The 13,564-nt window shown below is 43.9% G+C and overlaps 1 protein-coding gene across 8 annotated transcripts in view; it reads right to left on the bottom strand.

Annotated features, from left to right (window-relative positions):
- Nucleotides 1–13,564, bottom strand: part of TIAM2 (TIAM Rac1 associated GEF 2) — a 224,362-nt gene that overhangs the window by 55,217 nt on the left and 155,581 nt on the right. For 7 of the 8 annotated variants that reach the window (XM_040448800.1, XM_040448806.1, XM_040448799.1 and 4 more), the window contains 2 exons: nt 11,314–11,406; nt 9,912–10,175 (listed from right to left, as the gene is read on the bottom strand). In XM_040448800.1, coding sequence (XP_040304734.1) covers nt 9,912–10,175; nt 11,314–11,406 — 357 coding nt within the window. Of the gene's footprint in view, nt 1–9,911; nt 10,176–11,313; nt 11,407–13,564 lie in introns of those variants that run through there. The other variant, XM_040448807.1, reaches the window with a different exon arrangement.

The raw sequence follows: 13,564 nt of genomic DNA on the forward strand, positions 1-13,564 counted from the left end.
AATAAAATGAAAAAAAAAGAGTCTATCACTTCCAAGAAAAAACATGACTATTATAGATAGAACTCCAACTTTCTAGCAAAACTTCAAATCTGGGAGAACTTGTGTTTACCACTGTGACCTTGATAGCTTTCCAATACATCAAGGCTTTTCCACAGGAAACTGGTGGTGATATTAATGTGATTTTAATGTTGTACAGTGAAATGTCCATATTTTTTTTTTAAACGTTTATTTATTTTTGGGACAGAGAGAGACAGAGCATGAACGGGGGAGGGACAGAGAGAGAGGGAGACACAGAATCGGAAACAGGCTCCAGGCTCTGAGCCATCAGCCCAGAGCCTGACGTGGGGCTCGGACTCACGGACCGCGAGATCGTGACCTGGCTGAAGTCGGACGCTTAACCGACTGCGCCACCCAGGCGCCCCTGAAATGTCCATATTTGAAAGACCTAAATAACCTAGCAACCTAATATTTTCCAAGTAGCTACTGCATGTTACAAAATCACATGGTTAAAAGATCCATTCAAAGTGTAAAGCCAATGGATTTTAATAGGAGCAAGTAGAAAAGTCCACCATTTATGTTTCAGACCCCACATTGCAACTCACTTTGAAGGAATTACCACTTGTTGAGTTTTGGTGTAATATTAAAGAAGGATATCCACAATTATCTGAAAGATTATTAAAATACCTCTTTTGCAACTATGTATCTGTGTGGGACTGAATTTTCTTCATATCGCTTTCATGAAAACAAACACTGCAATAGGCTGAAACACAGAAGCTGACCTAAAAGCCAGCTGTCTTCTAGTAGGACACCCATTGAAGAGACTGCAAAAATGTAAAACAAAACTATTCTTCTGATCTTTTTTTTTTTTTTGGTTTGGAGGCCAGTTCACTAAAAATATGCTCATCATGTTAATGTGAACTAGATTCATTATTCTTACTTTAAAATAAATTTTAATAACTATTTTTTTAAATGTCTAACATAATAAACATTGATAGATAAAATCTGCATAACAATAGCTCCTTGGGGTCCTTGACAATTTTCTAGAGTTGAGGACCTGGAGACCAACAAGTTTAGGAGCTGCAGGACTACAGCTATTACTATGGCGGATTGTGATTGTGGTCTGTCGGCACATCCGCTCCTCCCCCACTGTAGCAGCCTCAGTAGGACTGTGGTTCTTTATTTTTGTACCTGTTCCATCAAACACAGTGCTTGACACTTTAACTCAAATTTATTATCTCACAGTTCTGGTGGTCAGAAGACTAAAACGGGCAGCTGGGCTGCATTCCATCTGGAGGCTCTAAGGGAGAATCTGTTCCCATGCCTCTGCTAATTCGAGAAGCTGCATGCATTACTTGGCTCCCAGGCCCACATCACTCTAATCTGCTTATGTCCTCACATCTCCAATTCTGACTCTCCAGCCTCTCTCTTTCACTGGGCCCGTGCGTATAATCCAGGATAATGTCCCCATCTCATGATCCTTAATTTAATCACATCTTTGAAGTTTCTTTTGCCATGTAACTTCTTTTGCTATATTCACATAGCCGTGTACGAAGATAATGTAATAAAACAGAGCAGAAAAATACCCCACCATATCCCCCAACATTTAAGCGTCTCCAGACCAGAATGAGAAAGAAACTAAGACCAACGGTTACCTCTGGGAGACAAAATGGGTGACTAAGGACAGAGTGGGAGAAATTCATCTATGTTATTTAGTTAACAAACACTTATGTGGCCTTCACTATGTGCCAGGCACAATCTAGTTCTTTCCAAAAATTAGCTCATGAATCCCATAAAGATCCTAGACTGTATTACAGTTGCAAAAACTAAGCACAGACCAATTAAGTGGCTTGTCCAACCAAGATCACACAGCTGGTAAGGGGGCAACCCTGGAACCAAGACTGAACCCAGGTCATCTGCCTGGTGTCCATGCTCTTAACCACTTCCCTACACATCTCGGACTGTGTAACCCTTCATACTGCTGGAATTTCGTACAAGGCACGTGTATTACCAATCCGAACAATTAGACATACAGTCACAATATAGCTGTCTCCAAAAGTGAAAACTAAAAAGGAGATATCCCTACATGGTCCTTCCAGATGGTCTCAATTCCTGCACAAGGAAGAAGAAGGTCAGGAACACAATTCATCTTTAAACACAACACAAAGCGCAAACACAGAAATGCAGTCAGGCATCGTCTAGCCGTCAGCAGTCATCATATCCACAGGAACAGTCAGATCTTTTTCTTCTTTTACGTAACACGCTATAGCATTTCCTCCTTCCAACACCACCTAACGGCTTCCCAGAAGTACTACTGCATAGCACCCCGGCTCACTGCACATGCACAGAGACTATATTTGATCCAGTCATCCCAAACTCTCAAATGCCTATTAAAAGTGACACATCCCACAGAAATTTCATACAGTGTTCTTTAGAGAAATTCTGTCAATTTTTACCTGAGAAAGGAATTTGTATTTAAGGTCAGCAGAGATAACCTAGGACTGGTTTTTGACTCACAATGCTGGCAAACTTCACTTACCAGCTTCTCCCTCAGTCCCGAGATGGCCTCATCCTCCATGCTGCAGGGCATCTCCTAACCAGCGCCCTCCCTACCACAAGCCAGCAGAGCATGGTTCCTCCCGCCACTCCCCTAACTACACCTGTGAGGACCATACCATTCCTGGCCACGGCTTCATGTACTGAGGCACACCGTGGTTCTATAGGACACCTATGGTAATTCATTTATTCATTCTTTCCCTCTCTCCCCCCAAAAAACATTCATTTGAGTATTTATTTTGCAAGGGGCTTGTGGTCGTTAAAAACAATACTTTAAGACCCAAAGGAATGACACCATAGTCATGGAATAATAAAGCAGATATGCAAGGGGCAGAGTATCTACCCAGAAACGTTTCAAGCTGTGCATTAGTGGTCATAAAGTGACCAGACAAATCCTCTGCATTTTATACAAGGCAGGGGTAATTAATGCAATAGTCACCAGGTTTTTCAGACACAGGCCATGACATGCTATAAATTCCTGAAATTTAGGGTTTTCTACAATCCCCAAAAGACTTTCCAATTTTATTTCGTGCTCACACACCGGCGAGGTGACCTCCACATGCGGTCTGGGTCCCAGGTTGCATGCTGTACGTGAAATGTCCCCGGGACCCCACACCACACACCTCCCAATTGGTAACTGTCCATCGGCAGTGCTCAAAGCAAATGCTAAGCTTTCTCCAATTTTGCATGCCTCTGTTTTGGACTCTTTGCTCAAAAGAAACAAAAACATCAGTGAGAATTCTACTTGAGCTGAACTCCTAACTCTTTATTGAAAATTTTTTTTTTTAATTTTTTTTTTTAACGTTTATTTTTATTTTCGGGGCAGAGAGAGACAGAGCAGGAATGGGGGAGGGGCAGAGAGAGGGAGACACAGATTCGGAAGCAGGCTCCAGGCTCTGAGCCATTGGCCCAGAGCCCGACGCGGGGCTCGAACTCACAGACCGTGAGATCGTGACCTGAGCTGAAGTCGGACGCTTAACCGACTGAGCCACCCAGGCGCCCCGAAAATTTTCTTTTCTTAAACAGTGAATTATTATTCACAAGTGTTTTACTTTTCCCACTCAACTATAAGCTTCTTGAGGATAGAAAATAATGACTAATTCATCTTTATGTACCTGCAACATTTAGCAGAGCGTTGTCTAGTTGTTAAATAAACAAGTGAATGGAGGACGAAGAAAGAGAAAAAGGGGACCATATTCCCCTACAACACTGTTTTATACAAGAATTAGTATCTAGGGACCACAGTTCCCTCCTCTGCTCGGAAATCCACATGCTCACTTCCACTGATGAAACGGAAAACGACCTTTGGCACCATTATAAGGAACAAAGATTTCTGACACCAAAGTTCTCTGTGTCCTGGTAAAAGTGGTATATTTCTCACTCATTTTTTTAAACCAAATTTTAATGCACCAGACACCTTTAGGAACTCATATGCTTTTACATCTGGGGATCTGGGGTGTCAGCCAGTCAGACTCAGTAACAGCAGTTTCACGCACAAACAGAGCAATCCCTGGGCTAAGCGCCGTTCGTCATCCTATACCAGGCTATGGAAGCCCAAGCGCCCCCATCCTCATAAACAGGAAATTAGTGAGTTTGCCACATCAGAGCTGGCTCTGGAATTCCTCCGCTGGTGGAAAGCTGTAGAAGGGGCACGCTCAGTCCCAGGAGCAATTCCTTCCAAAGAGCAAATTTGCATCTAAGTGGCTTCTGGTAGTGTGACCTACACGACTCATACATCAATTTTAGAAAGAGACTGATTCAAAGCTGGGTGAGGAATTAAAAAAAAAGAACCTTAGGCTTCAACTACCTTCATCATTGGGTAAGCACTGCTGGGCTGATATTGTCAAAGCGGGAGCAGGAACACAGGTCTCTATTTGGCTCCTGTCAAATATACCCGGACCTTCACAGCACAGTGTTAATCGCTGTTTATGGACAGAGACTACGTTAATGCCACAACAAGCTTGGTGTTGACAGAAAGACTTTCTTCAGGAACTCTATGCCCAAGGAGACTCTCTTAAAAGCTGTTGGAATTTCTCAAAAGATGGTATACCCCAGAAAAGGATTTTCCATATAAACCACAAAAATGGCATTAACAGGAACCTGGTGTGATGAGGGCTTGCACACCCAACTCACTCAATGGCGGCCTTGTTGGCTCAAAACTAACACCAGCCTCTTTGGGGGATTCCGGTGGCAAAATTAACCTCTCTGTAATAAGTCTTTACAGAGGACTTTTCTGCTCAAAGTCAAACACAGCCTATATATACATTTCCTCTCTTTCCACGGTGGGTAAGCCGAACAGAAATTCAAACCCTTAAAAGCAGGGATCAAATGGCCATCCATTCTAAGGAAACCAAGGAACTTAATACTGAATGCTCATCAATTCTCGACACGTTGCTATCTACTCCACTCTGCACAGAGGATCACAGGAAGATCACAGCCAAGCCAGTGACCCTGCGAAGTTCTTCGCTTCTCGGTGTACTCAGCTGGCTGAACGGGCCAGTGTCTCCTGAGAGTGGGCTGCGGAACACTCGAGTTAACAAGTCAACTTGCCGCATCCTGAGCCACCTAGGACAGTGGTGGTGGTTTGGGGAGTATAACCCTCACTGAGAGAACACCACACAAACACAGCAGTTGTCATTTCCTGAGAACTTCACACAGATTGTCTCATTTCATCCCCAAACCCTTGGCACATAAGGGTTCAAGAAAAGGTAGGTCCCACCTCTCAGGTAGAGACCTGCCTCCTTTAGAGTAATGGCCCCAGGGCAGCGTGAATGAGCCCACTTAACAAGGAAGTTCATGCTACCCCAGACTTCTGAAGGAAGCTGACGGCCAGACCCAGGAATGTGCATTTCAAGTTCATCAGGCTGAGCCTTAAGCATCACAAAGCCTGGGAACCATTTTCCTCACCATCATACATACCAATGAGTCCTAAATACCAGTAGGATGCTTCTTTTCTAGAAAAGCAGAGATGCCGAACAGCGAGCTACAGTCACGGCCCTGGCTCCTCAGGATCTGCTACTGTGGCCAGCACTTTTCTTCAGTCAGGTATGTAAAGAATAAAGGGTTTTGGGGGCGCCTGGGTGGTGCAGTCGGTTAAGCGTCCGACTTCAGCCAGGTCACGATCTCGCGGTCCGTGAGTTCGAGCCCCGTGACAGGCTCTGGGCTGATGGCTCAGAGCCTGGAGCCTGCTTCCGATTCTGTGTCTCCCTCTCTCTCTGCCCCTCCCCCGTTCATGCTCTGTCTCTCTCTGTCCCAAAAATAAATAAAACGTTGAAAAAAAAAAATTAAAAAAAAAAAAAAAGAATAAAGGGTTTTGTTTTGTTTGCTCTAACCTGATCAAGAGACGAAAGCTAAACAAGATAAATTTCTGGATACCTAACCAAACCAAAAGTAGACCAAAAGCCCTAAACTCAATGTGGCTTGTCCCCAGGGCCTCACACATTTTGAACACCCAATATGGGGTCAGTAAACATTCCTCACGGAGAGTCCAGATAGGACCAAAACAACAGCTCAACAACTTCTTCTATCTTCTGATTTTCTTACGTTTCTAAACAACAACAACAAAGACAGGCCTTCCCTTCCAGAGCACCAGCTGGGTTTTTGGGGTGTTTTTTTTTTTTGGATTTTTTGTTTGTTTCTTTCTTTCAATTAACAGGTAGAGGAAAACAAAATGGGAAAATCTTCCTTCTTTTCAAGTATTGGGATGCCTTCGGGTAATGCCAAGGGAACATGAAACTGGGGGAAAGGCAGACTCTGAGATGCCCACTCCTAACTATAACTCAAAATTGTATGAAAAATTGCTTATCAAAGTCATTTAAGTTGTTTCCTTTGTGTAATTTTTAATTTTTTTTTTTTTAGCAAGCAAATGGGACTACCTTTTTCTAATTCGATGGCCAAAGGAGAACAGGGTAATTTTATTTATTTTTTTTTTAACGTTTATTTATTTTTGAGACAGAGAGAGACAGAGCATGAATGGGGGAGGGGCAGAGAGAGAGGGAGACACAGAATCGGAAGCAGGCTCCAGGCTCTGAGCCATCAGCCCAGAGCCCGATGCGGGGCTCGAACTCACGGACCGCAAGATTGTGACCTGAGCTAAAGTCGGACGCTTAACCGACTGAGCCACCCAGGCGCCCCTAGGGTAATTTTGAATAAAACACGAAGCTACATAGGAGACGGAAGAGGAGACTCCATGTTTGGAATTCCTGCCACGTAAGGAGCCGGGCTGGACACACACAGATGTGGACTCCCTCATGGTGACCCATCCGGCTGAGGGGTGAAAGCTCGTCTTCCAGATGATAAATCAAGGTTCAATGTCTTCAGTACGGGCTCCCCCAGAAGCAGAGTCCAAGCCAAGGGCAGGGGTTTACAAGTTCATTTGGAAGGTGATCCCAAGAGGCCCAAGTGAGGGAACAGGGAAGGTGAGACCAAAGGGGAGAAATCCCATAAAAGGTGTGCAAATGAGGTTGCTACATGCAAGTGGGGCTCAATTCCTCAGGGACCACCTGAGGAACTGACCCGCACCTCAGGACTGTCCCCACGGTGGGGAAGGAAGCCAGCGCATCTGGCTACCCACCTGCGCCCACGGTCGCACAACCGGCAAGCGCAGCCAGGACTCGAATCCAGGTCTGACTCAGAGGCTGCGTGCCTGCCACCACGCCATCCCACCTCCCACTTCACAAACGCAGGCTCCCGAGTATAACCGTGATACGGTGCACAAATGAGGGACTCAGTCTTTTCCTCTTCCAATTCCCCACCCCGCACTACCCCTTAGTTTCTCTTTCCCCATCCTTAAACACACACAGATTTCCTTTTGAGATGCTCACTCACAGGCATCTTCTTTCTTTATAAGCTACACAACTACTTCAAAAAAGTAAATAGGGGCGCCTGGGTGGCTCAGTTGGTGAAGCGTCCAACTCTTGGCTTCAGCTCAGATCATCTCTCGGTTTCGTGAGTTCCAGCCCCACACAGGGCTCTGCCCTGGCAGCACGGAGCCTGCTTGGGATTCTCTCTCTCCCTCTCTTTCTGCCCCTCCCCACTCACACTGACTCTCTCAAAATAAATAGACTTAAAAAAAAAAAAGAAGAAAATGAAGAAAGCAAATAAATTTGCCAAGTGTTTGGGGTAGCAGCCCATTATGGCTGTTCTGTTTCCAACATAAACACGTTATTGTGGAACAGTAAGGGACAGAGACAGCAAAACCCCAGGCACAGGGTGGTGGCGGGATCCTGGGGAGAACGATTCAGCCCCGCTGGGCACATGGTCTCCCAGGAAGCCAGGGAGGGGTCAGGGGGCTCTCCCCGGATGGCAGGAGAGCACCGTCTTGGGACGGACGAGCAGATGGATGTACTGTGGCTGTGGAGGGACCTGGAAGAAGACCAGCTGTGGAAAAGCACGACCAGTCTGACCAGCTGAGCCACGTGTATACACAGGCATCGGTATCCCTTAGGGAAGTTAGAAAGGCTTCGAGCATTAGAATGGCTCCCTGGGATAAATAATACAACAGCTTTCTGACCTAGGACCTCTTTGTACTGTTTCTGCACAAAACAAACAAATGGGGTAATAAATAAGTTTAGCTGACCTGCTTGATCGTTACTATTTTAAAAAAAATAGGTAAATTTGCCACTTTCGCTGCTTTCTACAGAAATTTATTCTTACAGTACCAAAAGTGCTACAGACTCTGCAATGATTTCTTATTATGATAAAATACATAGAGATATAACAGGCAGTGAACGTATCCCTTAAGAATAATGAATCCAATGAACGGACATAGGCATGTGTTATACGGAACACTCAGGCCTGTAACAGAGCCCAGGGTCACTGAGTGATGGCCCTAATATAACCAAGTAATTAATTAGTTCCATCATGATTTTTGCTTTATGACACCCGTTTTTGTATGCCAAGAGTCAATTTAATGGCATTTTAAATTGGAGTACAGTCCCAAGAGAGGAGGAGAAAGCACTCGACACCTTATTGAATCACAAATCTTACATCTGATTTTTTTAGTTCCAAAAATGACCTAATAAACTTGCTTTATAATTAAATCTGAACAACTCCTCTTTTTGTGTTTTTCATTCATTTCTGGTAATCATGCAGAGATGTCAGTCGGAAATCTGTTATCACCGCAATTAAGAATAAAAACTCCCTTGTGTGCACATAACAATAAAGACCCTATGCTCAGTCTTGTGTGGGGGCTTGACCAGCTTCCCCCAGGAATACAAAGGGAAACTACAGGTTTTCAGTATTAGCTGGAGCCTCTGACTTCCTTGCCTGCAACACATGAAGTACGCATGAATAATAAGCTCAGAAATCCACACCTTCAGATTAATTCCTCATATGGAAATTTTACCTTTAGAAAAATAAGCTGGCATACAGCTTTTCATTTTTAAGCGTTGGCAAAATTTTAATTTTTTTTTTTTAATTTTTTTTTTCAACGTTTATTTATTTTTGGGACAGAGAGAGACATAGCATGAATGGGGGAGGGGCAGAGAGAGAGGGAGACACAGAATCGGAAACAGGCTCCAGGCTCTGAGCCATCAGGCCAGAGCCCGACGCGGGGCTCGAACTCACGGACCGCGAGATCGTGACCTGGCTGAAGTCGGACGCTTAACCGACTGCGCCACCCAGGCACCCTGCGTTGGCAAAATTTTAAAATTTATGGCCTACATTAAAAGTTTGCAGTTTAGGGGCACCTGGGTGGCTCAGTCAGTTAAGCGTCTGACTTCCACTTAGGTCACGATCTCGCTGTTCGTGGGTTCGAGCCCCGCATCAGGCTATGTGCCGACAGCTCGGATTCTGTGCTTCAGATTCTGTGTCTCCCTCTCTCTCTGCCCTTCCCCTGCTCAGGCTCGCTCTCTCTCTCTCAAAAGTAAACATTAAAAAAAAATTTAACCTTTAAAAAAAAAAAAGTTTGCAGTTTACTGAGAAAACAGTACTTAACAAAAGAGACAGAGAATTAAATTGTATCAACTCTTCTAAGAACCTAAGAGATTGCTGCAGAATGTTTTTGCCTTAGAGTCGACTGAATGGAAAATCAACTTTGGCATTTATGTTGGCTTTTGTTTATCTGCAATCACAGAGCAATTACAATACAAAACACTGTGGGTGATTTTTAAAGAGTCTGCGATTTTAAAGAATATTATTTTGTGCAGAAATTTATTTTCTTTTTCGTGAAAGTGTTCCAATTTCTACAATGCATGGAATTTTTATTAAATCTACTTGGTTGGCATCTGTGCCCCCCTAACAAGTGACAAAACACTCTTCGAACAGCCTAAATAACCTAAGTTTGCAAGCAAAATTACAGCTTCAAAATATCAACTGTTGACAGCAGCAATGAAGAAGGGAGAGGAACAGAGCCTTACCATTGGTTGTATTCTTTTTAAAGTTATTCAGGAATTCCTCCAGAAGCTGGGACTGGTTTGGAGGGGGCAGCAGACTCTTCTGGTCCTTTGAGAACAAGTCGCTGTCTGACCGGGAAGAACACAAGTTTCCTTTTGTGTCTGGCGGCCGGGCGATGAGAGTGAGCCCCACGCTCTTCTCAGAAAACAGGGTCTCCATCTGCTTAAGGTCCAGATCAGACACAGCTTCCCCATTTAAGGTCATGATTTCGTTGCCCTTTCTCAACCCTGAGAACAAGCAAGAGGAAACAGAGGGAGAAAAAAAAGAGATGACTGGAAGAGATATTTTAACGTGAAGGAGGAGGACGGCTACGAGCTCAAGCCATGTGTCCGTAGGGACCGTTCCGCTGAGGTCTTCAAACAAAGTGCTGAAGAGTACAGCATGTGGATGCTACTGATAACAGATTTCAGCCCACTCAAGACTGGGGTTGGAAGGAACGGTTTTGTGGGGGCGCCTGGGTGGCTCAGTCAGTTAAGCGTCACCTCGGCTCAGGTCATGATCTCGTGATTTGTGAGTTCGAGCCCCGCATTGGGCTCTGCAATGACAGCACGGAGCCTACTTGGGATTCTGTCTCTCCTCCCCTCTCTCTGCCCCTCCACCCTCCCTTCTCAAAAATAAACAAACATTAAAAAAAAAAAAAGGAGGAGGTGGAACAGTTTGGGGTTTTCTGGGGGCAGGGGTTAAGTAAGCTTTACACCGAATGTGGCGTTTGAACTCACAACCCCAAGATGAAGAGTTGCATGCTCTACCGAACGAGCCAGCCACGAAAGCTCTTTGTTCCTCTACCTGATGTTAAATGCCCTGTGGAATAACACTTGTTTTCTTCCACTTTCTTTCTCCAACTGTCTGTACACATGCATGTGTCTGTGTGTGTGCGTGTGTGCATGTGTGTGTGTATGTGTATACATATATATGTTGTCTCTGTATGTGTACGTAGTCTCTTTCAAAACACACCCCACACACACAAATACTCGATGCACATACATATGCATATGCATTTTCTTTTTAATTTTTAAAAATGTTTTATTCACTTTCGAATGTGACAGTGTGAGCGGAGGAGGGGCAGAGAGAGGGGGGAACAGAAGATCTGAAGTGGGCTCTGTGCTGACAGCAGCGAGCCTGATGCAGGGCTCGAACTCACAAACCATGAGATCGTGACCCGAGTCAATGTTGGACGCTCAACTGACTAAGTCACCCAGGTGCCCTACGCATATGCTTTTTCAATTAAACTATTAAGTTTACTTTATTTTTAATTCTAGAACAAACCATTTTCTGACAGAACTGTAAGAAGAAAATTTCCCTAGGCAGACTGCATTCCATAGTTTTGAATTAAGAGAGAACAGAGACACCGCGTGCCATGCGGACCTTCTCCATATGCCAAGCCGTCAGGGAGAACGTCACTTATAAATATTCGGCTGAGATGCTGATGCTCGTCCACCTGCGCTGTCACTGCAAACCCTAGGAGTGAAAAGAAGAGAAAAAAACAAGTCTAAATTCAGCACACTAATTAATTTCTCCAACTCAATCAGCAGTATTCCCCGGGACATCTATTCTCACAAGTACACAGTGTCAAGAAAGTCAAATCACAAGTAATTTGAAAACACACATTATCTAGCAGGGGCAGGAAAAGGGGAACGTGTCAGATCTAAAGGTTTAATATGAGCGCACAACCCTATTCAAAAGCGGAGACAATCTACCCACGTGTAGAGCAGCATTATCTGCAATAGCTGAAAGGTGAAAACAAGCCAACCATCTCCCACCAGATGAATGGAAAACAGAATGCAGTGTAGACATACAGAGGAATTATTCACTCATAAGAAGGAAAGAGATTCCAATGCATGCTGTAACAGGGCCACACCTGGAGGACATTATGTTCTGTGAAATAAGCTGGTCACAAAAGAACAAATACTGTAGGTTTCCACTTAATATAATGTACTCAGGGCAAATTCATACAGACAGAAAGCAGAATGGTGGGGGGCAGGGGCCGGGGGAGGAGGAATGGGCAGTGATTGCTTAATAGGTACAGAGTTCCAGTTTTGCAAGATGAAAATAGCTCTGAACATGGACGATGTTAATGGCTGCACAACAACGTGAATGTATTTAATGTCACTGAACGGTCATTTTTAACCGTGCTTAATGGTTACAGTGGTAAACTCTGTTATGTGTATTTCACTACATTTTCAAAAAAGTTGAAACCAGAGGATATTCTTACTGAAATAAATAAAATTTGAATATAAAATGTTTGTTAAGAAACAACTCTATATGGGGTTAGGCATTTTAAGTAGGTAAAAAACCACTTGGATGGCTACCATACTTGCCCTAAATGTGACCACATGCAAAAACCCAGGTGAGACAGCTCCTCCTCAGAACGCACTTGGAGAGAACCCTTCTCTGGGATTCCACAGTTAGGAGTACTCGTTTCCCTGACTAGGTCCCAGAATAAGGTGAGTTCTTTGCCAACAAAAAGAATGACGTTTCCCTGTTTCCTCTGTGCCTCAGGCAGAGCCTTGCAGATGGTGGTCACGAAAGGGGATCTTTGTAAGTATCTTCAGTTATTCAAAACACAAAGAAGGTTCACAAATACCCACCACGGAAAGTAGAGTGGAGGCCACAAGAACACAGACAAAATGCTAAGAAGGCTTCAGAGGGAAAACCAATACAGCATTGGTCAAACAGACTATGTAAATTAAGAAACAAAGAGCATGTCCATTTTATCAATTAAAAGAAAAAAAAACAACAAAGAACAAATCACAAGAAAACATTAACATATTACAATGACTGGAATTTGATCAGGTGGATTCATTTCAAGGGGAAAAATTACATCAACGTATCCAACAAGAAATAGTCTTTTATGGAGATGTGTACTGATCACGTCTAATTATTGAGTGCCCATGGTAAAAGACAGAACAAAATATTGAAATGAACATTTAGACAAGAGCACAGTCCATGAGGAGCTCAAAGCCAAGTTTAAATACATACATATGGAAATGCAAGGATCAAATATTACAAAGTGACTTGGGTAACACTGACTATTAATTTTTAAATTGAAGGTAAAGCAATTAGATAAGCCTTCTTTACGAAAGTTAGAGCTTCATGGGGTGTCTGAGTGGTTCAGTTGGTTAAGCGTCCGACTTTGATTTCGGCTCATGTCATGATCTCATGGTTTTTGGGTTCGAGCCCCACATCAGGCTCTGTGCTATGCTGTCAGTACAGAGCCTGCTTGGGACTCTCTCTCTCTCTCTCTCTCTCTCTCTCTCTCTCTCCCCGCCCCTCCCCCACTCTCTTCTCTCTCTCTCTCTCTCTCTCTCTCTCTCTCTCTCAAACATTAAAAAAAAAAAGTTAAGACCTCCAGTTAGCTCTTGGAAGGCATGGTGGATTTACACAGAAAAGAGGAAATGGGGCAGGGGAACCGTGAGGGGCAGCATTCCAGGCAGGTAAAAAGTTGAGACCAAAGACATGGGGGGGGAATCAGAAGTTACCCAGCCTAGAACAGCACCTCGCACGCAGGAGATCCGTTGTTACTCTTAATCACCATCACTTCAAACTCATCATTCCTTTTAATTACTTTGGCATTTTTCCCCAGTGTTAATGCCTCTCTTTTTTTTTTTTTTTTTAA

The sequence above is a fragment of the Herpailurus yagouaroundi genome, unplaced genomic scaffold, assembly GCF_014898765.1.
Source record: "Herpailurus yagouaroundi ecotype Mexico unplaced genomic scaffold, PumYag 198, whole genome shotgun sequence".
NCBI classification, from domain to species: Eukaryota; Metazoa; Chordata; class Mammalia; order Carnivora; family Felidae; genus Herpailurus; species Herpailurus yagouaroundi.